Source organism: Scardinius erythrophthalmus (assembly GCF_964197995.2).
Source record: "Scardinius erythrophthalmus genome assembly, chromosome: 25".
Taxonomy (NCBI): Eukaryota; Metazoa; Chordata; class Actinopteri; order Cypriniformes; family Leuciscidae; genus Scardinius; species Scardinius erythrophthalmus.
Window position 1 is genome coordinate 26,753,774 of NC_138245.1, and position 24,344 is coordinate 26,778,117.

At 38.2% G+C, this 24,344-nt stretch overlaps 1 protein-coding gene across 1 annotated transcript in view; it reads right to left on the reverse strand.

Annotated features, from left to right (window-relative positions):
* The window catches only part of sema3fb (sema domain, immunoglobulin domain (Ig), short basic domain, secreted, (semaphorin) 3Fb), a 61,437-nt gene that overhangs the window by 23,713 nt on the left and 13,380 nt on the right, over nt 1–24,344 (reverse strand). Inside the window, exons 3-4 of the mRNA XM_081358047.1 lie at nt 2,067–2,227; nt 852–914 (exon numbers count right to left, since the gene is read on the reverse strand). Of these exons, the coding sequence (XP_081214173.1) occupies nt 852–914; nt 2,067–2,227 (224 nt within the window). The remainder of the gene's footprint in view (nt 1–851; nt 915–2,066; nt 2,228–24,344) is intronic.

Sequence of the window (24,344 nt, forward strand, 5' to 3'; positions counted from 1 at the left end):
ATATCAGAAAAGCACCTCTAGAGAGCTACATGTGGATTCATTTCACAGCAAGTGTATTCAACATTATGAATAACTCATGAGCTGTGGTAAAACCCATAATGTCCCACTACCATACCAGACACTAAGTACCAAACCAGTGCACAACCAAACACCCCCTTCCCTGCAGATGTGCAGATGATCAGGTGAAGCTCACAGTTTCTTTACCAGACCACAAAACCACACACCCAATTCCATATGTCCGCAAATCCAGGAATTTGACTGGTTCGAGTTCGTTTCATGCTGGATCTAGCATCTGTTTTCCTTCTCTGAATATCTATGAGTGCATATGTTTTTGTGTGTGGTGTCTGACCAGGAAGGTTGAGGTTTGTAACACATATATTTGACCTCAGCACTATTCCTAAACCTGAATATCTCACTTTCACTTCATTTATATCAGCATATATATAACTTTTTTTGTAGAGCTTGAGGGTTGTAGACCCTGACCAAATGGTTTTATACAAGCAGTGCATTTGTAATGACATATACAGCTAAAACACAAACTTTAAGCAGATTTCACATGCAAAGCCATAGAGTTTCATAAGTGAGAGCTGGCTGGAGTTGAGTTAAGATGTCTAAACAAAGATATTTTGCGAGCAAATGAAGACCAACTGTAAACTGAGAAACTGGTTGTGTATATTGTCATAACATTTCTGTAACAATTCTTGGAGGTCTTAAAAACAAATTAGACAACATTTAGTTCCAGTCCTGTTATTTGATGAGTTGCAAGAGTACTATTCTTCGTTTTCACACAGTTCCTGATCAGAGTATGTGAGCGGTGTGGAAGCAAAGCAATTGAAAAAGAAGGCACTCACATTTGTGTCTTTGCCACTTAAAATACACTCCGTCTTCCTCTGCGGGGAAACAGGCCAGTGTATCTGAAAGAGAGAGTACGAAAGAGAGAGAAGGGTCAATCCCATTTGTCACAACAACGAGACACTATCTCAGAAACAATCCCATTTAACTCAACAACCTTTCACCATAATGAGCTGAACTAGCCAGGGAATGTCCACCCTGCATTTTTATAAGGCCCCAGGGTTCCCCCCATATCCAGGCTTTAGTTTTATAGAATTTAATAGTCAGTTTCCTGCATTGCTGTGAGCTAATCAGTAAAAAGTAACAGTGATACAGGAATGACCCTTGGAGCCAGTTGTGATTTAGGTTATGGCTTGTGCTTGTCCAGGAACTAAAGCCAAAACAGGGTGAACAGTGAGAAAAAAAGAAAAGAAAAAGAATTTTTATTAAAAAATGTGTTTTTAAATTTTTAATTAAAATTAAAACCAAACAGTAAAAAAAATAAGTATTAATAATTAATTATTATTTACTACTACTACTACTACTACTACTACTACTACTAATAATAATAATAATAATAATAATAATAGCATTAATACTAATAATACTAATAATTATGTAAATAAATAAATAAAAATAACAAAAGTAAATACATAAATATAATAAATAAAAAAACAAAAAGAATGAAAAAAATAAAAAATACATAAATGTATAATAATGTATACATTTATAATAAATACATAATAATACATTTAAAATAAATAAATAATATCCATTCCATCCATTCATCCATTATTATTATTATTTTTAGTAGCAGTATGTAAATAAAATAATGATACAAAAATAAATGAATAAATAAAAATAAAATACAACAGTAAAAAAACTAAATACAAAAGGAAACAATACACAAATGTATTTATAATAAATACAAACAATGAAATGAAATAAAATTAAAACAGTAAAAAATACATATATTTATAATAAATACATTATACTAAATCAAATAAATCTATAATAATAAATGCATGAATACATTTAAATAAATAAATTATTATTGTTGGTGTTATGCAAATAAATGAATGAATGACACAATAAAGCAACAGTAAAAAAAAACATTTATAATTAATAAATAAAAAACAAACCAATTTTTTTATTTATTAAAATAAAAGAAAAAAATGAAAACAATAAAAAAAAAATTGTAATAAATAAATGGAGTGTTTTGTGCTGGTTCTTACTATGAGTGGCTCTCGGTTTATGTCGTGAAGGTCCAGAGAAAGGATGTAGTCTTTGCTGCCCACATACATGCGGTCGTGATCCTCATCCATGCGCAAGATGCGATAGTCTGATGTGTTCAACAGGAAAGAGAAGTAATGGGCTGTACCTGTAGACCTCATATCTGCAGAGAGAGAGACAGAGACAGAGAAAATTCTGTCAAAATCAGACAAAAACAGACAAGACATTTAATTCTGAAGTATTTACACAGAAGTAAAGAGAGAAAGTGTTTCCACTCCCAGTTTCATGCCATTTCCATAATTGCTTGAAACCATGGTAACTTGACAATAACAATAGTTTTGGCTACAATTCTTCTACTCCATCTATTTCATCTAATGAGATAATACAGGGTTTGTTATTGCAGACACAAAGCATGTTAATCTGTAATTATGTCTTCACGTTTTTCCAATCTAGTCTTACAGAGACACATACAAACATTTGAGGTCTAAAAAAAAAAAAACTTCACCTTGTTTCCAAAGAAAAAGGAAGTTATCAAAAAAATAAACAAATTATTTGTTTGTGCTAAGCCCTGACTATATTTTAGGTAGTTAAAGAATACAATTTTGGAATATTAAACTCTATTGAGAACGTAAAGCATTACTGAATGGATAGTTAACAGACAGGATAGTTGCCATCTTTGAACACACAGTTTCACAGAGGAAAAGGAAAACACCCATATACACACACATTCACACGCACACACACACACACACACACACACACACACATACACCTCTTCTGTGTTTTTGCCACTTAACACCCTGCAGAGATAAGATTAAAAATAAATTCTAATCTGAGTAATTTATCAAAACAAATGCAACGTAAAATTACCGGTTTATCTGCCTGACAGGCCCTGAATTCACTAGCATAATACACTGATTAAATCACATTAACATTGCTCTATTTGTATAGTTTGATTTAATAAATCCTTGAGCGAGGGTTGTGTTTTGAGGTCAGGGATTTGATTGACAGCTGTCCGAATGGTGTGTGAGAGCCTCCGTCTGTGAGATTATTTGTGTTTGAGCTCAAGCCGGAACCAGCAATCCACCATGTAGACTGCCTGAAGATAGACATGAACAGACAGACAGAAAGAAAGAGACAGAAAAAGCAAGAAAAGAGACAAGCGTAAAAGACAGAAAGGTGTGAAAGAAAGAAATATAGAAAAGGAAAAGAATGAGAAAGAGAAAGAAATGAGGAGAGAAAATAAGAGTGGAAGAATGAGCAAGCAAAGAAAGAAAGAGCAAAAGAAAGAGCAAAAGAATGAGCGAAAGAGAGAGAGAGCGAAAGAAAGAATAATAGAAATAAATGAGCAAAAGAAAGAAAGAGCAAAAGAAAGAAAGAGTGAAAGAACGAAAAAAAAGCAAAAGAAAGAAAGAGTGAAAGAGAATGTAAGAAAGTGTGAGCGAAAGAAAGAACGAACGAAAGAACGAGCGAAAGAAAGAAAGAATGAGTGAAAGAAAGGGCGAGCGAGTGAAAGAAATAAGAAATCAAGAGCAAAAAAGGTAAACAGGCCCGACCACTTGCCAATAAAAAAATAGAGCAAAAGAAAGAGTGTGAAAGAAAGAGTAAAAGTGCACAAAAAAGAAAGAGCGAAAGAAAGAGAAGTAGATTCAATATAGTAGTCCAGCTCCTCTCAGTAAGAGTAAAAGAACGAGCAAGAAAAATAAAGAAAGAGCAAAAGAACGAGCGAAAGAGAGAGAGCGAAAGAAAGAATAAAATAAATAAACGAGCAAAAAAGAATGAAAGAAAGAATAAGCAAAAGAGAGCGAGCGAGCGAGCGAGCGAAAGAAAGAGAGAGCGAAAGACAGAAAGAGCAAAAGAAAGAGAGAGTGAAAGAAAACAAAAGAAAGAACCAGTGAAAGAAAGAGCGAGCGAAAGAAAGAGCGATAGAAAGAATGAAAGAAAGAACAAGCGAAAGAAGGAACTAAAGAAAGAAAGGGTGAGTGAGTGAAAGAAAGAATGAGCGAAAGAAAGGGCGAGCGAGTGAAAGAAAGAATGAGCGAAAGAAAGGGCGAGCGAGTGAAAGAAATGATAAGAAATCAAGAGCAAAAAAGGCCCGACCACTTGCCAATAAAAAAATAAATAAATAGAGCAAAAGTGTGAAAGGAGTAAAAAAAAAAAAAAAAGTGCACAAAAAAAGAAAGAGAAGTAGATTCAATAGTAGTTCCAGCTCCTCTCTGCATGTCTGTCAGCGTCTCCTAAACATCTGTTTGACTGACCATCTTTCACTGAAGACAGATAAAGCTTTCACACACAAGACCATGAGCTCCATCATTACACACTACATGCCAAAGCTGGCACCATGATGCTGGGATGCTCTGAGTGGTTGTTAGGGTGTTGCTAAGTGGTTGCTTAGTAAAGTAATAGCACATTTCTCAATAAACCACACAACTTGAGTTATCATTCATGTTCGTCGCACAAACAGAGAACAAGACAAGGAGGAGATAAGAGTAGCATTTAGTTTTTGGCATCCACAGCCTCCGCTCCGTATTTACTACTGCCCAACTACAGAACATCTGGCTTAGTTGGTTTCAGAAAGTGTGCTTGACATTGGTGTTACACTCAAGAAGTGAAAAACTATATACAATATTGTTCTAACAATGGCAAAACTACTTTTCCAAAATGCTTTCCACTTCTGAGAGACATACACAACTTGAGTTATCATTCATGTTCGTCGCATCAATAACGGTTCAAATCTTTGCCTCAGCAAGCAGCTCTAATAAGACCGTACAGCCAATCTGTCCGCCACATAACCTAAATATAACACTTCCACAGGATATTCGCCACGTGTATTCAATGATTCTTGCCGAGCCATGCAGCAAATCCAGTTCCTGAAGCCCTCAAAGAAAACACTAGTGTTTAAAGTCTGGAATGTTCTACTGGGAGGGGAAATGTAAGTTTACTATTGTTGGAATTCAAGTATGCACTGTGTCTCTGAATGCACAAAGCTCGCTTCAGCTCCAAGGCCTGGCATATGGTCGAAACCAGAGTAAATACGGAGCGGAGGCTGTGCATGCCAAAAACTAAATGCTACTCTTATCTCCTCCTTTTCTTGTTCTCTCCCTTGATTTTCAACTCCCTCCTCTTTCTCGTTCTGTCCTTTTCTCTCTTGCAAGACAGAGGGCCACCTGTGGAAACAAGACCAACTGGCTAAAGATCCTTGTACTCCAATACCAACAGCTCTATGTCTATCTGGGATCTATCCGGACACATGAGCCGACAGCTTCCTTCAGACAATATCAGGCTAGAGTCTACTTAGAAAGCAATACAAGCTACTATGGTGTCTGATTTGGATTAAGCTAAAGACAGGTCAGAGAGACTAATAAAACAGGAGAGGTGCTGAAATATTGCAAGAACAACCACAAATTTGATCTACAAGGCCAACGTCTACCACAACCACAACATTCTTTGATAGATCCTCTTTCAACCTTTAGGTACAAGACCTGTGAAAATCCAGTCAAGTGGATCCAGATAAAGCCTGGAGGAACACCATTGCCCGGTGTAGTCTTAGTGGCTAACTACTGGGGGGTCTGTTTTACACACATACACACACACTGGGGACTTTGTGTTGAGAAAGGCCCCTCTCTATGCTTCGCCTCCGTAGCATGAAATGGCCTGTTGGAGGGGAACTAGAACTTGGTCCTGCTAACGAGCAAGTAACCGGACCCTTACTTGCACTTTTTAGCCTTTTTTTTTTTTTTTTAAACCCCTCTCTCACAGATACATGCCCACCCTGTTTCTTTGCATGAGCAGTGTAGCAGGAAGAGACAGAGGGATATTCGTTCCGAAATACGGCTGTTACGTTCTCCTCCCTCTCTACCTTTACATTCTTCTCACATGGTCTTGTTCGCACAGAGTTTAAAATCAACTGAAAACCTTTTTGTTTCCTTCACGCCGTGTGCACTGTTAAACCCTAGGGAAGGTAATGTAACCTGGTGTGGGTATGTGAGATCAGCTCTAATCCATGCTTGTTATATATGATGGTACCAAGATCTCCAGAACTGACCTCTTTCTTCCTGACTGGCTTTTCCATTTGCTGGCCAAAGACAATCACAGCCATGCATGGCCACATCTAAGACCGAACAATGGGTCAACTCTGCTCCAAAGCCCACAAAGGTTCTCATAGCATTACAATCATATGCTGTCAGATAAAGTCACTTCCCATAAGACGTTCTGTTACTTAGTTGCATTTAACTCTAGTACGGTTCAGTCCATGGACCTTCGAAAGTCCACAATGGTCACTTTATTGAATCGATGGCTGCAAAGAAGACTGCCCAACTACAGAACATCTGGCTTAGTTGCTTTCAGAAAGTGTGCTTGACATTGGTGTTACACTCAAGAAGTGAAAAACTATATACAATATTGTTCTAACAATGGCAAAACTACTTTTCCAAAATGCTTCTGAAAGACATACAAAGTTCATATTCAGAGATTTTTTTGCTGTATTACAAAGACAAAACAGCTGGTGAGTGGTGAATAACATAAGCACATAAGTTACTCTTTTTCCCCCATCTATTGGTCAGCTGTTCGCATTGTGCCGCCAAGTATGCTTGGTTTTGGCAGCGGGAGCAGATATTACGAAAGGTCTCATCCCTTTTGTTGACGCCACTGTAGGACATTTCTAGCTTGGGGAACACTTATCTCTGAATACAAACTTTACACAAAACGTCTTCATGTATTATTCCTCGTACTTTTTTTCGTAGGAGTATTTGTGAATTCTGTCTTCCTACATAAACCAGTATTGTTTGGTTTAAATGTTTTTATGTATGCCTATTTACACATACTCAGACATCATTAACTCCAGAATATATATATTTGGAAGCACAAATGGTCATGGGTTTAGAGGCACAAATGGGACTAATAATAATAATAACAATAATATAAAATAAATGGAAAAAAGGTCAGAAAAGTAAAAAGTGACAAAAATATGGAATATTTACGCTAAATAACTAGCAATGTGGCATATGCTGGAGTAAAACTAGAGGGGGAAACACATGAAGACGTCAGTCGAGACGTCAAAAAGGTTACATTTTGGTCTGATTTTGATTTGGCTTCATTTTATTCATGTTAAAAATATATATATTTGAGAGCGGAAACAATAACAATCATTCCACAAGATCACTACTTGTGAGTCCAGGTCGCTAGCAGTGCGGTTATCTTGATACCGCCTGAAATTACAGTCCATCCGGCGGCAGATTTCTCCAGTTTCAAATTTTGTTAAATTAAAGAACCTCAGCCAAGGCCTGCGGAGCGAGTTCCTGCACGAAACCCAGTCTGGCCCTGAAGAGAGGAGAGTTGCTTGGAAGAGGAAGAGAGAGATGAGGGTGGTTTGGGATTAGCGTGACACCATGTATGCAGGCGGTCCGCGGACAAAGCCAGAACCCACATCATCACTCTTCGCAGCGTATGCCGTATGACTGTGTTGGCTCACTCGCTCACACGCACAACACAAGCAGAAGAGACATACTGTACACTTATAGAGTGATAATTACAGTTTAAGAGGAGCAGGTGACACATAAAGCACAGGTTCCACCTAGTCACACACACACACGCACACACACACACGCACACACACACACACACACACACGCACACACGCACACACACACACGCACGCGCACGCACACACACGCACACACACGCACACACGCACACACACGCACGCACACACACGCACGCACACACACGCACACAAAATCAAAAGAATGACAACAGCATCTTCCAAGTCAAGATATACCTTAGCTTATCTATAACCAGCCGTTAAGTCTATGTAATTGAGTTGATTTGGTTGAGCTTGTCCAACACAAGTGTAAAAAAAAAATAGCAGAAAAGTATCCAAAACTAACAGCTACATTAGTAAAAAAAAATGAATGGCAATAATGTCTGTTTTTAATGAGACTGGCTCGTACATTGAGCAGACAGCTGTGTTTAAGAGTCTTGCTTAGCAGCCATTAAAATTTGCACGTTTTAACACATTCATTTTTTTAAAATAATTTCTTGCTTTGTCCGAAACGTCACTTTGCACTAAAATTTATGATGTGAAGTTTTGCTAAACCCTGACAACAGCCAAACATCTGCTATATGTATATACTGTACATCTACTTGAAATCTGTAACATGAGTCTGATTGGTAAATTATAACTATAAAAGAAGGGAGATTGGGGCCTAAAGGGGACATTTGAGGAAAAAGGGATGTGAGGGTGAGCAGTGCCCATTAAAAAGAAAATCTATGCATTTAAACAATTTTTGGATCATGATAGTATTGTTTAATTCTTTCATTTATACATTTAGCAGACTTTTTTTATATATATAAAAAGTGACTTACAAAAGAGCAACAAAAAGCAATTTGTCAGAGCCAACAATATTTGTAATATGCAATGCCAGGATAAATAGACAACGAGATCAGGAAGCAAGCTAGAGAAGTGAAGTCTTAGTTTTAATAACTTTAGTTGCCCACCCCACACATCCAAAATGCCAATAACTTTAATTAGATAAGATTTTTATAAGATCATTTAAGGGGATAATGCCATAATTAGCAAGTCTACTGAGTATTAGCAACATCACAGATACTGCAAATGTTTGTATTTTCTGCCAACCTTTAAGCCCTTTAAAGTGTGATTACTGTATAGTCATGTGACCCTCCTCAATGCCCATCCATGTAGAACAGCTTGCCTTGTGTCTATGTGTGGTAAAGTGGGCAGACCAACACACACTCTCACACACACAGATGGAAGCAGTCCAACGCACTGTATGCCGCAGTGCTCTTGTGTTATTGTTCTGACAACTCACACATGCTGATTTCCTGTAAGACTCTGATAAGAGCTCAGAGAGAGAGAGAGAGAGAGAGAGAGAGAGAGAGAGAGAGAGAGAGAGAGAGAGAGAGAGAGAGAGAGAGAGAGAGAGAGAGAGAGAGAGAGAGAGAGAGAGAGAGAGAGAGAGAGAGAGAGAGAGAGAGAGAGAGAGAGAGAGAGAGAGAGAGAGAGAGAGAGAGAGAGAGTATTTATCCCTAATATGTTCCAGCCGGATGTTGCACCTGATTCATATCTAGAGTTCTGGAAGCCTGGTTGTATATGAGGTAAGCTGTGTCTTTATCTGCTCACAGTACAGTTACATTACTCCTGAAGCTATGACTCATGCTGTTAAAAGTCTTGCCTTAAGAGCAATATCCTTTTGTGTCATAAATTAATACATGCTTGTTCCTCAGCCTCTCTCTCTGACACACACACACACACACAGTTTTTGTTGGCCTCCAGGATCAAAAGATGATCCAACGGAGAAGGAATGCTTCTATAACTACTGAAAAGCAGGTCTGGTGTACTCTTGCTGTTTAGTTTGGACCTGTTTTAATCACAGCTGAGAACCACAGAAAGACCATTATAAAATGCATAAGCGTGGAGAGGAATAGACGTTCATCCCTGATGTGATACACACACACACAATATGTATACACATTTATAAATGCACTTGTATTTATCTGACACAAACATATATATATATAGAAAAAAAGGATAAGGATTAGATAAGGATAGAATAAGTAATTCCTCATTTGATGGTTTGAAATGAACAAAGGATGGAGGAATGAATAAAGGACAGAATGAATGAACAAATGAAGGATGGACAGAATGAACAAATGACAGATGGAATGAAAGAAAGAGGACGGACGGAATGAACGAACAAACGAACAAAGATCTTAGGATAAATCACTTGTAAAATGGCTGCTTTGGATTAAAGACTAAATTTTATTAAGTTAATGTAAAACAGACTGTGAACTGGGGACAGATCTTTCTGTTGTAAATATTAGCGCATGTCTACAGTGCATCAAACTCTTTTATCACAATGTCCTTTTTAAACCCCCGTCTGGTTTCTGGGGTAACAAATAAAAACACATTTTACTGTATGTCCTGCAGGGACATTTATTTTGCATAAATTGAGGGTCTTTATCTCTCATTCAGTCAGAAAAATTAGAGTTCATGGCCTCATGTTCTGGCCTCCATCATCTGTGTGACCTTATAAATCTGCAGAATTTAGATGCTGTACAATTCTTTTGCACTTTAAAATGCACATGTGTTTTGAGGTGTTTTCAGGTACACTCCATTTCTTCGCTGGTGATTTCATCAGTAATGAGCAAGTCTAATAAACTACATCTGCAGATGTCTTTCTACCCACAGACTAAACTATGCGCCGCTGTGTGTCACATCAGTTCTGTTTCAGGATCATTTTAAATATTTGTGCCCAATATCATGCATCACCACCTCCAACCCAAACTCTTGAACTCACCATTCTCAAAGATATAATTAGCACCCAGTGATTGAGGGCGACTGTGTGTACAAGACTGTGCAACAAACAATATAATGGCATCCATTTGTCTTAAAGAAAAAAATATACAGGCTTTTAAACATTTTAAAGGATCAGAACCATACTCTTCGCAAGTACGCCAATGTGATTGCTAGATCATTGCGTAAAATACCCATGGTTAAAGTACCATATGCTAACATTAAAAATGATCATATATCTGCCAATACGACGATTGGTGGACGATATATTGTTCAAATAGCAGTTCAAATGTTTTATGTTTATATAGTTAATAATATTTATCATGTTCATAAATCGACCAAGGTTAACATATTTAGACTTTTTTGTGAACCCTGTTCCAGAAAAAGAAAAAAAAAGTACAGCACAAACGTTACTGCTGCTCATCAACGGCTTGCAGGTGACAAGAGCAATCCTCTGTTGGCTAGACCGTCCCATTTATCAAAGCTTGGTCTGAACTTCACGGACTTCAATGACTTCAAAGGTGTGGCCTTTGAAGTGTGCACCCTTTGAATTGGGACACAGCTTATGTCAATGGCTACTATGGCACCCCTTGTGGCAACAGCAAGAATAAAATGCATAATGCAACAAAAAATACACATGAAATTGAGCTTGCATAGCTAGAGGCATAACCATAAAAACCCAAATTTCAACCACTTCCTCTTCCTGTTTGATACTAAAGACGAAATAAATGGCAGGTGAAATCAATGAAAGCATCACTGGTGTTTAAATCTGCTCATCTGATGGAAAATCCATTTCCTACAGGAAAAGCTTGAATGTCAACAAACCGCAGATAGTTTTCTCTCTCAGCGCAAGGTATCCGTTAAGAAGGCTTCAATTGTGAAGGAGAGAGACAGCTTGCTTTGAATTAGACACATCTGTGAAAACACAGCTCTCTATCACCACAGACATGTTTTATTAACAAGCGCTCTCTCAACAGTGATCAATCTCGGACGTCTGCCTCTCACACGCGTTGCCCTCTTGTGCCCTGACCCCAGGAGGGTGGGCGGCCGCGGATGTCCAGGGATCAGGTGCATGTTGGAAAAAGACACCTTTATGATTGGCAAAATATTGCAAAAAACATCAGCGGGATCAGCGGATTTTGAAATATTAGATTGTCCGAGAAGGGTGAACCAGAAAGAAACTGAACAGCTGTTCTTTCCGTATACTCTCCTTTCTTTCTTAATCTCAGAGAAACACTCATTCCCGCCAATGTAAATACATCAGACCCGGAGCGCCAGGGCTCAGAAGTCGTGAGGCAGCAGCAAAGACTGCTTGAGCTGGAGATTAATCCAGGATTAGCCCCGGGGTCAGGGTCACTGGCCCCAACCTGAGCGGAATCAGGAAGCAGGGATTACACAAACAAAGTGGCATTACTGCAAAGAATCCCAATGAGGTTTCCAAGCAAAAGTGAAATAGAAAAAGGGAAAGTCCACTACAGTCTAAAAATTTGGGGTCAGTAAGGTTAAAAAACAAACAAAAAGGAAATTAATACTTTTATTCAGCAAGGACGCATTAAATTGATCAAAAATGACAGTAAAAGACATTTAAACTTTCTATTCATCAAAGAATTCTGAAAGAAATGTATCATGCGTGTATTACTGTTTTTACTGTATTTATAATCAAATAAATGCAGCCTAGGTGAGTATAAAAGCCTTCTTTCAGAAACATTACATTAAGAAAAATCTTACCGACCCCACAATTTTGAACGGTAATGTATATTCAAAAGAGTAAAGACGTGCTCACGAGGATTTTACAGAATATACGTTATTTCAAACTCAGCAGCTGTTTTGAATTGGTGTCTAATGGTTAAGTAAATAATATTCCTAACTGATGACAATTTGAGGTCCAGGCTGCAAATGAACTTACTTTGAAACGAATCATATTAGTTTGATTGAGCTTTTTTTTGGTCTTCTGAGACTACAGGCCACCCTTACTTTGTTTCCAAACTGCCAAAAGCCATACACACTTTCATAGTATCAGTATGAAGATGTTTGACTTGGCCTGGACCAGAAGGAAGTTTAAATTCAGCAAAAATTTTCCACTTCATTGACCCTTGTTTTTATTAAAGAACAGAGTTTTGAAGACCGCGCTGAAAGGGTTGAGCCTCAATAGCTCTCAAAACAAAAACGTGAGGAAAGGGTTTGATTTCATTTGGTATACTTTTTCCATTCAGGTGTCCAAAGTGGTATACTAATATAGTTTTGATTGTGACATGAGAGTTGAGGGAAGCTTTGCACTTATGAGAAGGACAGATGTCTGCACCATAGTCCCTTACTAAAAAAGGTTACCCAAAAGGACGCCACAGGCAGAATTGCTACATCATCTTTACAATGAAACAATGCCCTCCTTATATAAACACAAGCACCTAAAAAAGCCTCAGGAAAGGGGAACGGAGGAGAAGCGCTTCGTCAGCGACACAGAAAGATTTTCAAAATGCTGAATGCCTGAGACTAGCAGGTTTTCTGCGAGAGTTCCTGTCAATATCCTGTGACATGTCGACGGCTAATTTACGATCACGGACATCTAGGAAGGTGATCTCTTGTGGCTCCTGGAGGTGATGGGAAATGTCCTACGTACACCCTGGTGGAAGCCTCCGACTGCTGGGCTATCACAACAGAAGCTGAGGGGTCAAGGCACGGCAGAGGTGCCTGTGGAATTGTTCCCTCGTTTCCTCTGAGGCAGACGGGAAGGAATGCTAAAAGTGACAGAAGCCATTGTGTAGAAGTCCTATCCTTCGGCTACTCTCCCGCTGATGCATGCGTTTACCGCCCGCTGCTGGGTCTCTATAGCGCTGCCTCGGTGCTTGTCACTACAACCTATGGGACCTGAAGAGATGACTGTTGCTTTTGTAAAATGGAAAAGTTTACATATAGAATGACTCTTTTCACACCATTCATCCTATAAGACCTATAAGAGCCAATGCATGAGAGAAAGCCAACATTGGTGTTACATTTGGCAGATGCTTTGGATGCGATCAGGGCTGCATATGTTCCGTTTCCCAGGCCTGACAGGAAGGAAGCAGGATTAGGATTGAGTCAACATGTTCATCTATTTCGCCCTGTCGCTCTTCCTCTCCATTTACGCAAGCGCTCATCTGAGAATGAGGTGATTAGCTGCGGACAAACAGCAACGAGGTTTGGTGCGCCACACTTTCACCCGGCACCCCACACACACACGCCCTCCCATGGGAATAAAATGCCAGATGGTTAACCCTTTCAGGACAGGTTCTGTCACCACGGGTAAGAAACTCATTCTGAGGGAGAGCTGGACGGACAGGTGTCACCGAGCCTACAGGGTCCCTGCTGATAAGCCTTGCAAAATGACAGGCTCAAATACTTTAATAACTGCCCACGTTGACTGTGAAAAAAATGCAAGATCAGTCTAATGAGGGAAGAAAAACAATACAACAACTTATGCAATAAGTAAGTAAGTAATAAGTACCTTTTCCAAATTGCACTTTTTCAAGAAGTAGTTCAACCAAAAATGAAAATATTTTCAATATTTTCCATACAATGAAAATAAATGGATGTTGTCAACCTAAAAAAAGCCATTTGACCAGAACTTCTTGCCTGTCTACACTTGACTGTCCTACAAAACAAAGAATTTATTAGTAAAAATAATGCATACAAATAAGACTAATAAAGCCAATGGTCTTAAAAAAACTAATAAACTACAATTAAATTACCTAAAAAATTAATTGAAGTACATCAAAAATATAAATCAAAATATAATTAATTAATTTAAAATTTTAATTTCAGTAAGTAAGTAAATAGGAATGACATGAGTAAATTATGATTTTTGACAACTATGAACATGCCAATTCAGTTAATATTCAAACAGAATTTAGCTTTTGCTATAAGAAAGTAAACATGGCAATAGTTAATTTATCGATTTGGGAAATCAACATAGGAGTGATTGTACATGTGTGTTACTTGGTAACATGCTATGAGATAGAGCTACTTGGGAAAGATCTGGTTATCCTGAATACACTGCAAGTGCATATTAGCACATAGATTCCTTTTTTAAACCTGGTAAATTTAGTACCTTCACTTTCACATGTCTTTAGGAGTCATTATAACACCTAGTTCTAATGCACTTATAGCTAATTCCCTTATACATTATCTAGCATTGACTAATTCTGACATGAGGATACAAGCCAGCATGTCCTCATTGGAAAGAGGAAGGACTTGACAGACTGAAAGGAAGGAAGCAGGGCAAGATAAAGCAGATAGTAAGAAGAGGAGGCCGATTTAGTGACTCTCTGTTTGCTGGTAATCGGCTGAGAGAGATTACCAACAACATGACCGTGAAACTGGCACAAAAAAAACATTCCAAGACCCATTCCAGAGATGAGTGCAAACAGAAAGGTGCATGAAAATTACAAAGGGTTCAAGAAATAAATTGGTTCAAGTGGTTGTCACTCTCACTCATGGGGAGAAGACGGCTGAACCCCTTCAAACTCCAAAACCAAATTATAATCAGCGAGTCAGTATTAAACACTCTTTTTGAAGGAGAGCAGAGCCTGAAAGAAACGATGAAAAGAGAACCATTCCAATTACAGGTATGGAAAAATTCAGCCCTATGAATAGTTTACAGTACTTGGAGGCGAATGAGGTAACCATGCAATCAGACCTGGCATGGAAGGTAACTGTCAGATGATTTACAACCCAAACCTTGCCAACTTCAAGACACAATGTTGAACAAATACTTCTGCGTATAAGGAATGATGTGTTGCTGTAGGGTCCACCATCACGAAGACCTGCGAAATGAGCTTACTGGCTCATTTTTGTTAAAGTTTGAAAATTAGTAGGAAAGAGAGTGCATGACATCTTGAAACGATCTTCTGGTTACCATCAGTTCAAAATGTACACTATAGGGTGTAATGAATAATGAACAATATAACGTTTATAAACTTAAAACAATACTTTAAAAAAAAAAAACATTGAGTGAAAATCAGTTAGCAGCTGTACGGCGAGTGTGGATTCATTCACAAGAACATAGACTAATTTTTCTTTAAATAATAGCCCAACTGCAATAGCAGAAAGTCATTATAGAGAGCTACAATTCACTTTCCTGTTGTTTTAAATCCAGCTGGGTGGTTGAAGGTTCCTAAAAGCTGGTTTGATCAATGATGTGTAAGAAACAAGTTCATGACATTTTTTGATTTATCGATGCAATTCCCCAGAGCCTAAACTGGGCTTGATGAACTCGCTTTACATTCTCACCCAGAAACTTAGAATTGATATTGATTTACCATGTTGCTACACCATCAGGAAGACTATGTTTTAGTTTTTATATGAAATGATCAATATCAGACCTTTAGCTTGCATACAAGTCCAACAGTCCATTAGGAAACATTGACAAAGCAGCACATTTTCTCAGCTAAAAAAAATACCAGCATGAATTTCCATGCTGGTTTATGCTGGTCTCGCTGGTGGAACATTGCCAAAAATGCTAGTTAACCACCACAGTCTTTCTGGTTAATCTGGTTGACCAAGGTTAATGCTGTGGGAACAAATGCTTTCCTAAAAAAGGCCTAACAGACAGTGTCTTCAAATAAATCCCTTGAACGACACACTCCGTGTGAGTCTCTCGCTGTGTTTTAGATATAGAAAGCATCCCGATTAGCTTCCAGCGGGAGCAGGGTCGTAGGGTTATCATAGCACTGCGTTCAGACGACCAGTAGACAGGGAGGGTCACAGGCTGTCCAACCTCGTCCAATGATAGTACGCCCAACACTTCAACCTCATCCTCTTGTCTGCAGCAGATAAACAGTCTCCATCTTTAACTTCAGCTCTAGATAACACCACATCAACCAGAATGCTGCAAGTGCCAAACAAAACCAGAGATAAATGAGAGGATTTCTATGATATTAAAATTGTATTATGATGCCCTTGGTGGCCTGCTCAACCGGACCAAATTGATCTCTGACACAGTTTGCAGTCGGCATAATGGACTCTCACATAAGCTGACTGATGCGAAAGAGATTTGGCAAGATTTGGCAGTTGCTATTGATTTTCTAAAGAGAAATGCAAAGCAATGAGCAATACTCTTGATTTTTTCACTCCATTAAACATGAGTGAATTACTGTTGTCCATTGAGGATTTTATTTTAATAGCAACAAAAATATATTCACTTTAAGTATATTAAGATTTTGAAAAATGAGCTTAGAATCAGAAAGATGGAAACAAATGCATAAAACACACAATTTAATTTCGGAGGTAGTGTTTCTATAATCATATGAGAGCAATATAATCCTCTTTATCCTTCAACTAAAACCCAAAGACCTGTTGCTCGGACTAAAAATCATTCGACCATAAAACCCGATCTCTGCATGCACACCTTTCACAAAATGTATATATATATTTTTAATATCTTCTAAATATCTGTTTTTCCTGGAAAGTTTGGATGTTCCAAATCCACTAGAAATCCTACTACGCATTTGAACAGCAAGGCCAAGAACAGAACATGTGTTTTTATGAGAATTTCAGGCCTTTTCATTAAGTTTAACCACGATTGCAGTAGGGCATGTGGATGAACTTTACAAAACATGTCCAGGTCATATTTAACCACACACAAAAAATAAATAAATAAATAAATAAATAAAAATAATTCACAATACCATTACTCTGAATGAGAATTAACATTCATTCAACACCATACTTACAGTTTTAGAAGATTTATATAAAAACATCAGTACAATAAATACTACCATCATGTCTAAAAACCTTCTAATTTCAGTAATAGGAATGAGATTTTTTTGCAGTTACAGTAATCAGAATTGGGCTTAAGAATTGGGAGAAATGTAGTTTAATAATTTATACGCCTTTAGATTCAGGAGGTGAAATATTACCCAGACATGTTCTTGACCGGTTCACTCATGCACATGCCATATAAGACAAAACTTTGTTCTGCGCTCCTAGATTCCTGTATCTTACCCCATATACTGTTTTACACTACAGTGAGATTTGGATACCCAACAAACCCAATTCCTCCCACAGAAGTGCACTTATAGGTCTGTTCTCAGGAGAGGGAAGCTGAGAAGAGAGAGCTCTCATCCATCATCAGAGGTCTACCCGGATTATCCAGGCCTCATAACTTCCCAGTGCCGAGCAGTGGTGTAAACCTTCCCTCCCCGCCCTTTATCATCCGAATCCCAACCATCCATTCTCCCTATCAGCCATTAGGAGTATACTTGGGTTGACCTCACACTTCCAATTAATAACAAAAAAAATAAGCCAACACCACCTTCTTAAAGAGCATGCACAGACAGGGGTTTCATGCAGATGTAATCTATTACCCAAGGTGCAATGGGAGTAGTATGGTAGTCATGAAAAAGAGGACAGAAAGGAATATGTAGGAGGAAATAGGGTCTGAATAAAAATAAAATAAAATACAATTCCCTAGACTCAATGCAAGAACTCAGGAAATTGAATCCTACTAGTCCTCCTCAAATGAACATGACGACAATTCAGCATTCATTTGATGGTTAATAATCTAGGAATAATTATCCAGGAGCACAGATTTTATGAGGGGGCAATTTCTTGATAATATTGAGACATCACAATATATAGATTTTGAACGGTAGGGCATTATATATTTTAAAGGAGTATCACCTGCAACTGATATTTCAATTGCATCCAACATTCTGCCTCCAGGAACAGCTAACCACAGTCAGGCCTGTCAGATATCCCAAAATATCTCCCCCAACTCATAAAACTCCAGCCCTGAGGCTCAGGTCTCACACGTTTGGGGTGAAAGATAAACAGCGAGGGGAAAGAGTGACAGCCCAATAAATTAACACCCATCTAAGGAGCTCGTTTATCTTTACCATCTCTCCCCTACCAGCAATCTCGACCCTCACAAAGTCTCGAACCTGTCAGAGCTCATTCTAGTTACACATGATTGACAAATGAAACACCCAATCAGGCTTGACAGGCAGGCAGGACATCCTAAACCATGACCTAACGGTTGACCTCTCACCTCTAGCAGTCAGGTTGCTAGACTGCCGTAAGATGAAGACATGAGATACTGCTGTATTTCCCCCCAAGTATTCTGAGTTAGCATCTCGGTTAACAGGGAAATATTCTATTTTTTTTCCATAGCTTCATACTTTAGGTTACAAAAACTTAAGCCAACCTTACACTTAGGTGATTGTCTTGAAATAATAAATACCCAAAAGGAAACCATTGTCCACAAAGTCAGTATGTGGTTAAAAAAAACAAAACACACACACAACAACAACAACGAATCAGAGGCTTTGTAATTAAAAGCGAACTATGCTATATAATGAAGTACCTATGGCTAAGAATCTCCAAAGCCCATTGAGTTCCAGTGGAGGGGAAAATGAGCGTTGTTCCCAAATCTTGGAGGCAAAGATCTCTCTATCTGGGTCTCTGGTCACGGTTCAGCAAGATCAAGTGAAGAAGAACCTCCCTTTTTCTCACACTCCTTTGTGGTCTCCAAGTTTTTGAGAATTAAGCATAAAATGAGCGTAACCGTCTCCATTGAGAATGCCCCCTTGTCCAGCGAACGAGATTAATGAAATTCCCACACAGTGCCAAAGCGAACAAATACCTAGCGTCACTGAGTTAGCCATTAATACTGCTTGTTATTGTTGGCTTCATTTTACAACAAAACGGCGAAACCCTCATAAAAGCTCATAAATTTCATTCAATCACAACAGCCATACTGAAAGGCCACGTCAAGGTAATTTCTCTGATTACTGTCAAACTGATCAGAGTTAGATGAAATCTGAATATGTTTTTAATAATGGCCATGTATTTCAACTGAAAACTAACCAAATTTGACTTTAAATTAGCAGGTTGTGAAGTAACTTATGTGCAAAACCCCAAATCTCTCAAGTAATTTTCTATCGCAATATCAGCAAAGCTACCTGCAGCATCGGCATGTTATCTGTCAAAGTCTTTTCATGTTAAAATCTCGGCAACATCCTTAAATCAAGATGGCAGAGTTTAGCCTCTCTTTCTCTGGGTGATTTGCTAATCATATTTGGGAAAGAGCCAATGGTTTTTCCCCCTCTTGTTTGTTGTGTTTCGCTAGACTTTTCTTCTGCAGCTCTTCCAGAGATAACAGTGTGCCAAAACGGAGTAAAAGAGAGAGACCGCCGAGGTGCCACCCCATGATGTTCAGCAGAAAACATTTTAATTGCTTTAGCAATTAAGCAAGATGAGTCAAAAACCGAGCATGCCTGAAAATTCCCACAGCAAGACGTTAATCTACCTCCTCGGGCAAAACTGTTCCTCAATGGAACGAGCCAGCGAGAGAAGGAGGTGTTTCGTTTTCTAAGAGAGGAGAGCAGCACAAAATAGAGAAAATTAAAAACAGATAAGTTCTATGTTAATCTTCGTCAAACAGTATGTCACTCTGTGTTTATAGATTCAAACATATATATTTCAATCTGCAACGTTTTGTTGGACCTATTCAGCCAATGGCATCAATAAAGTGAACTAACTGTTTTAAAGACGGTATTACGGTTTCTACTTGACAAGTTTTTAGATGCTGGTTATTTAGTTATTCTAAAAGAGCTCAAATATGTAAATTGTGATTCTTCTGTAAATGTACAGTATAAACTAGAAAGGAATGACCTAAAAAGGAGACGTCTACCAAACATCTAATGAAGATATCCCAGTTGCTGCCATGCACTGGTGCTCTTTGCATGTGCACTGAATCTGAGAGTGTGTGCATTTGTGTGTGTGTGTGTTCAATCTGGGTGGTACATTAGAGAGAGGGGAATGGTATCAGTCTCCAACATCTTGTTCGACAGATTACAGCACAAAGCATTTCATTAAAGGGATTAAGTCGTAATTCAGTCCTCCAAGGATTCACTGCAAACTCTGGCTTATGGATCGTAAATCCCAGTCTTTTGGCTGAACATCTCTAAAGTGTGTTTTCCTTTAGCCTACATAAAATATGTTTAAAATATATTTAAGACAACTTGGATGTATCCCGTTACCAGCTTTCCTTGGCACATTAAGGTGTGGACATTTATTAAGTAAATGGTCAATTTAGATTTTTTTTTTTTCATGTCTCTCAGTTTAGGCTCCAATATACTTCAAGTGCAACAGAAGAACATACTGGTGTGACCTCATTTTGAAAAAGTTAGTTTGGAGTTTGTTTCAGGAGATTAAAACTTCTTTCTAAAGCGATATTTAAGTTCACTCCGGCTGGTAAACCCTTTCATACCACCATTGGTCCATGGCGACCACATAATAGGTGTGCACTGAAGCTCCGCCTTTATAGATGTGGAAATATTCTCCTGTTCAGTCCGTCGAGGTTGGACGTCCACAAGTGAAAACATGAACACAAACGGAGAGATGATTCATAGTAGAAAATTCAGTTGTAATTCTAATTGAAAGAGACACTGACACCGTTTCGTGTTTAAAACTGTAGAGCTGCTTGTGTTTAAGCAATCTATTGCATAAAGTGCAATATAAATAAATGCAACGTGACTTTGCTGGAGTGCCGAATTGCAAAGCTTGTGCAAACAACAACATCGCTATGATCAGATGCTTTCTAAACTGCGGTTTACCCCCCGCTGTTATTTCTGTTGTGCATTTATTTTGTTATTGAGAGCAAAGCACCCATTGCACAGATTTCAGTCCAATAAAACTCTCTAGAATGGGAATGTCCCTCCTCTTGATTCCACAGTCATCCATCCAACAAGCAACTAGTAAATAATTTCATGATGTAATTAAAGCCTATTTGCTACCGAGAAATATAAATAGTACAAACCCAAAATGATAAGGCTTCACTAGGAAATTCATTAAAGCAGCTCACTGTACTTTGGCTTTGAAAACACTTATTCTGAATATGTGTTGTCACCAAGAATGTAAATCCTTAATCTTACAATCATTTTGATCTGTAATGGCTTCTTCTATCCACTCATAAAAGATATCATTTTCGTCTTTTTAATTTGCAGTGAAAATACTGTTCTACTGAGAGACTTCTGACTAGCTATGGGAGAAAACGGTCTTGTTCAAATCAAAATAATAAACGCGTGAACTCTAAATCAAGTTGGACTCCATCTGGGAACAGATTTCTCATAGAACTGAACTCTAGTCCAAAACCAACCCTCTGTTTCTGCATACAGCCGAGCCATTATAAGCACAACTGGAAATAATACAAATCACCTACAGCGAGACGTAGCGAGAGAAACAAATTGAAGTCGATGTTGAGAAGTGCATGGGCCTGAGATGACAAGTTTTAAACATCATATTTTCCAGCGGTTTCCGTGACCATCGGCGTGATGTGATTGCCATCAAACAGCGCTGGACTTGCGTGCCCTCTTAACCGTAGCTTGTCAAAACTAAGAACCGAATCTTAGAAGAGGTCGTCCATCTAGCTCCACTTGAAGTTTCCAGCAATTAATTCTGTCACAGAGTAAAGAGCGGTGAAGACCTTGGACACAGTGGACCAGCCACAAGATCTTGTAGTGCTTTTTCCTGCATTCTAATGAAATGCCATAAATCAGAACAGATGAAGGCTGTTAAAGTGACCTCTCAGTTGTTAGACGTCGTCGACTGATGCCAGCTCTGTAACTCCAAGCAAACTGTTAGTTTTTTCCAGGCCTGAACAGGGACCGCTTTGGCAATGCACGCTGGCACATAACCAGGAGAGGGCTGTAACGCAGGTCTGTCATGGCTGGACAAATGTGTCTTGATCTAGGACAGGTTTGGGCTTCAGGTAAGAGATTTTTGCAACGAGTGCATGTTGTACTTTAATTAACATAATCAGTAGTGACACCATGACTTAGGAACTTGCTCAAGCAAAACATGCCTCGCTGCCACCATAATAATAATTTAAAATACATTCACACTTCTCAACTAAATCCTAACTAAATAATTGGTTCTAATAATATCAGATCTAGCAATGACATAAACAGTGGAGTAATGGTATTCTTCAGACACCCACCAAATGGAAAAGAAAACAGTTTTCACAGGTAAATAACTTAAATTTGCTAAAATACATAGAATTTTAAGATCCCCAATTAGAGAAGCTTAACAGAAAGAATGAAAATAACGGCATAATAATAATCATAATAAATGTATTATTATGATTATTATTATTATTAATATTATAAAATATCATTAATATTTTGTATATGCTTAATGTTATTTATTCATTATTATTAAATAATATAATTAAACAACATGTTTAATATTTTATTATTCTTAAATAACATCCTTAATACAAACCATTATTTTAATAATGTATTATTATTATTATCATTATTAAATAATATCATTATTATAAACATAAAATATTTAATATAATAAATTAATTACTACTGTTATTAGTAGTAGTTGTAGTAGCAGTAGTAGTAGTATAAACCAATACAAAGAAAATGAACTATATTGTCAGTAGATAATATCAAACAATATCTACACTTATATAGGCCCAACGTAGCAAAAATAACTACATCTTTCAGTTATCAGTCACCAAAATGAACCGTTCTAAAGTGGTCTGATTACTATAGGTCTTAGGGATCATTTAAAGGGCGAGGAGAAACTTATGAACTCAGCCTTAAAGAGAGACGTAAACACGCATACATGAGAAGAAACCTTGCCTGGCCTTTTAAACGAGTTCCTCTGACATTTATTTTCCCCTAGAGTGTCATTAGAAGCTGCTGAGTCTCTGCTCATCATTGTTTATCTCTACACTGCTAATTAGTTCCAATCAATTAAAGTTGATCAATTCTGCGTCACTGGGGCAAGCGTTGCTCTTTTCGCTTCTTTGCATGATGAACATTATGAACACTTTAATACTGAACTATCACTAACACTGAATTTTAACAAGGTGCAACACAAAACATCAAGCAACAAATCACATCTCTTCTATGATTTTTTTCTCTTGCCTTAACCAGCCACGAAATCTGAAGCCCAGAAAGACAACTTGACCCTCAAAATTCATCACATTAAACCAAGTTAGAGGAAAGTGACGTTATTATTTCCGTTGGGTGGATTGGTTTGTGATTTCCACGTATTGTAAAAACATTTCAGTGAGTCATGAATATGATGCAATATTAAAATAACTTTCCAAAAAAATGAGTCTGAAAGCATTGGGATATTTAAATAGTCCATTATCATCACCGCAGCTGTTCTACTGGCTAATTGATGGAGTTATTAGTCATTTCGTACAGAAAATAAACCATGAGAAGTGGGTGATGACAATCATAATCCCGTGGCAGCGGTCACACACTTACACACTCACACAAATGCAATCCCTGTGAGTCAGGATATGTTCTTAATGGCAGTGAGAATAAAAATGATGGCTTCCACACATCTGGAGCACAGCCTGATTATACACTTGCTTCACGACACCCAAGAGCCACCAGCACACATTTACTCAACAGCAAGAATATAGACTGTAACTCAACGCTCACATTAACAAGTGTGTGCACGGAAGATAAATTCTAAACATGTCCAAACAGGACCGACGTAACAGGAAGATTGCTGAGGCATCAACCTTAGGGTCTGGAGGGAAATCTGATTCCTACTGTATCCCCATCCTGGACAACCACACAAACACACACACACACCTACACCAAAGCAAATTCAACTCCTGCCCCCTTCCATGCACGGAATCCTCCTTTGCAATCTCTCTGCTCTCGTCTTTGTGTGTGCAAGTCTTTCCCTCACTTGTACTCATCCCACGTTTGTGTTTTCCACAGAAAGGAAATGCAAATGTGTCGTTTCCCCACTTCTCTGGGAAACGCCACAGGGCGCCTGGATTGAGAAATTAAACTAAGTCGCCGTGATGCATGCGGCAAAGTGGCAATAAAGTATTCATTAACAACCATTCAGACGCTAAGCGGGGCAACAAGTGGTCAAGTTAAGAAGTTAAACAGGGACTTTATGTGGCAAAACCTCCCCTGGGCTTATATATTTACAAAACAAAAGAGCTCCT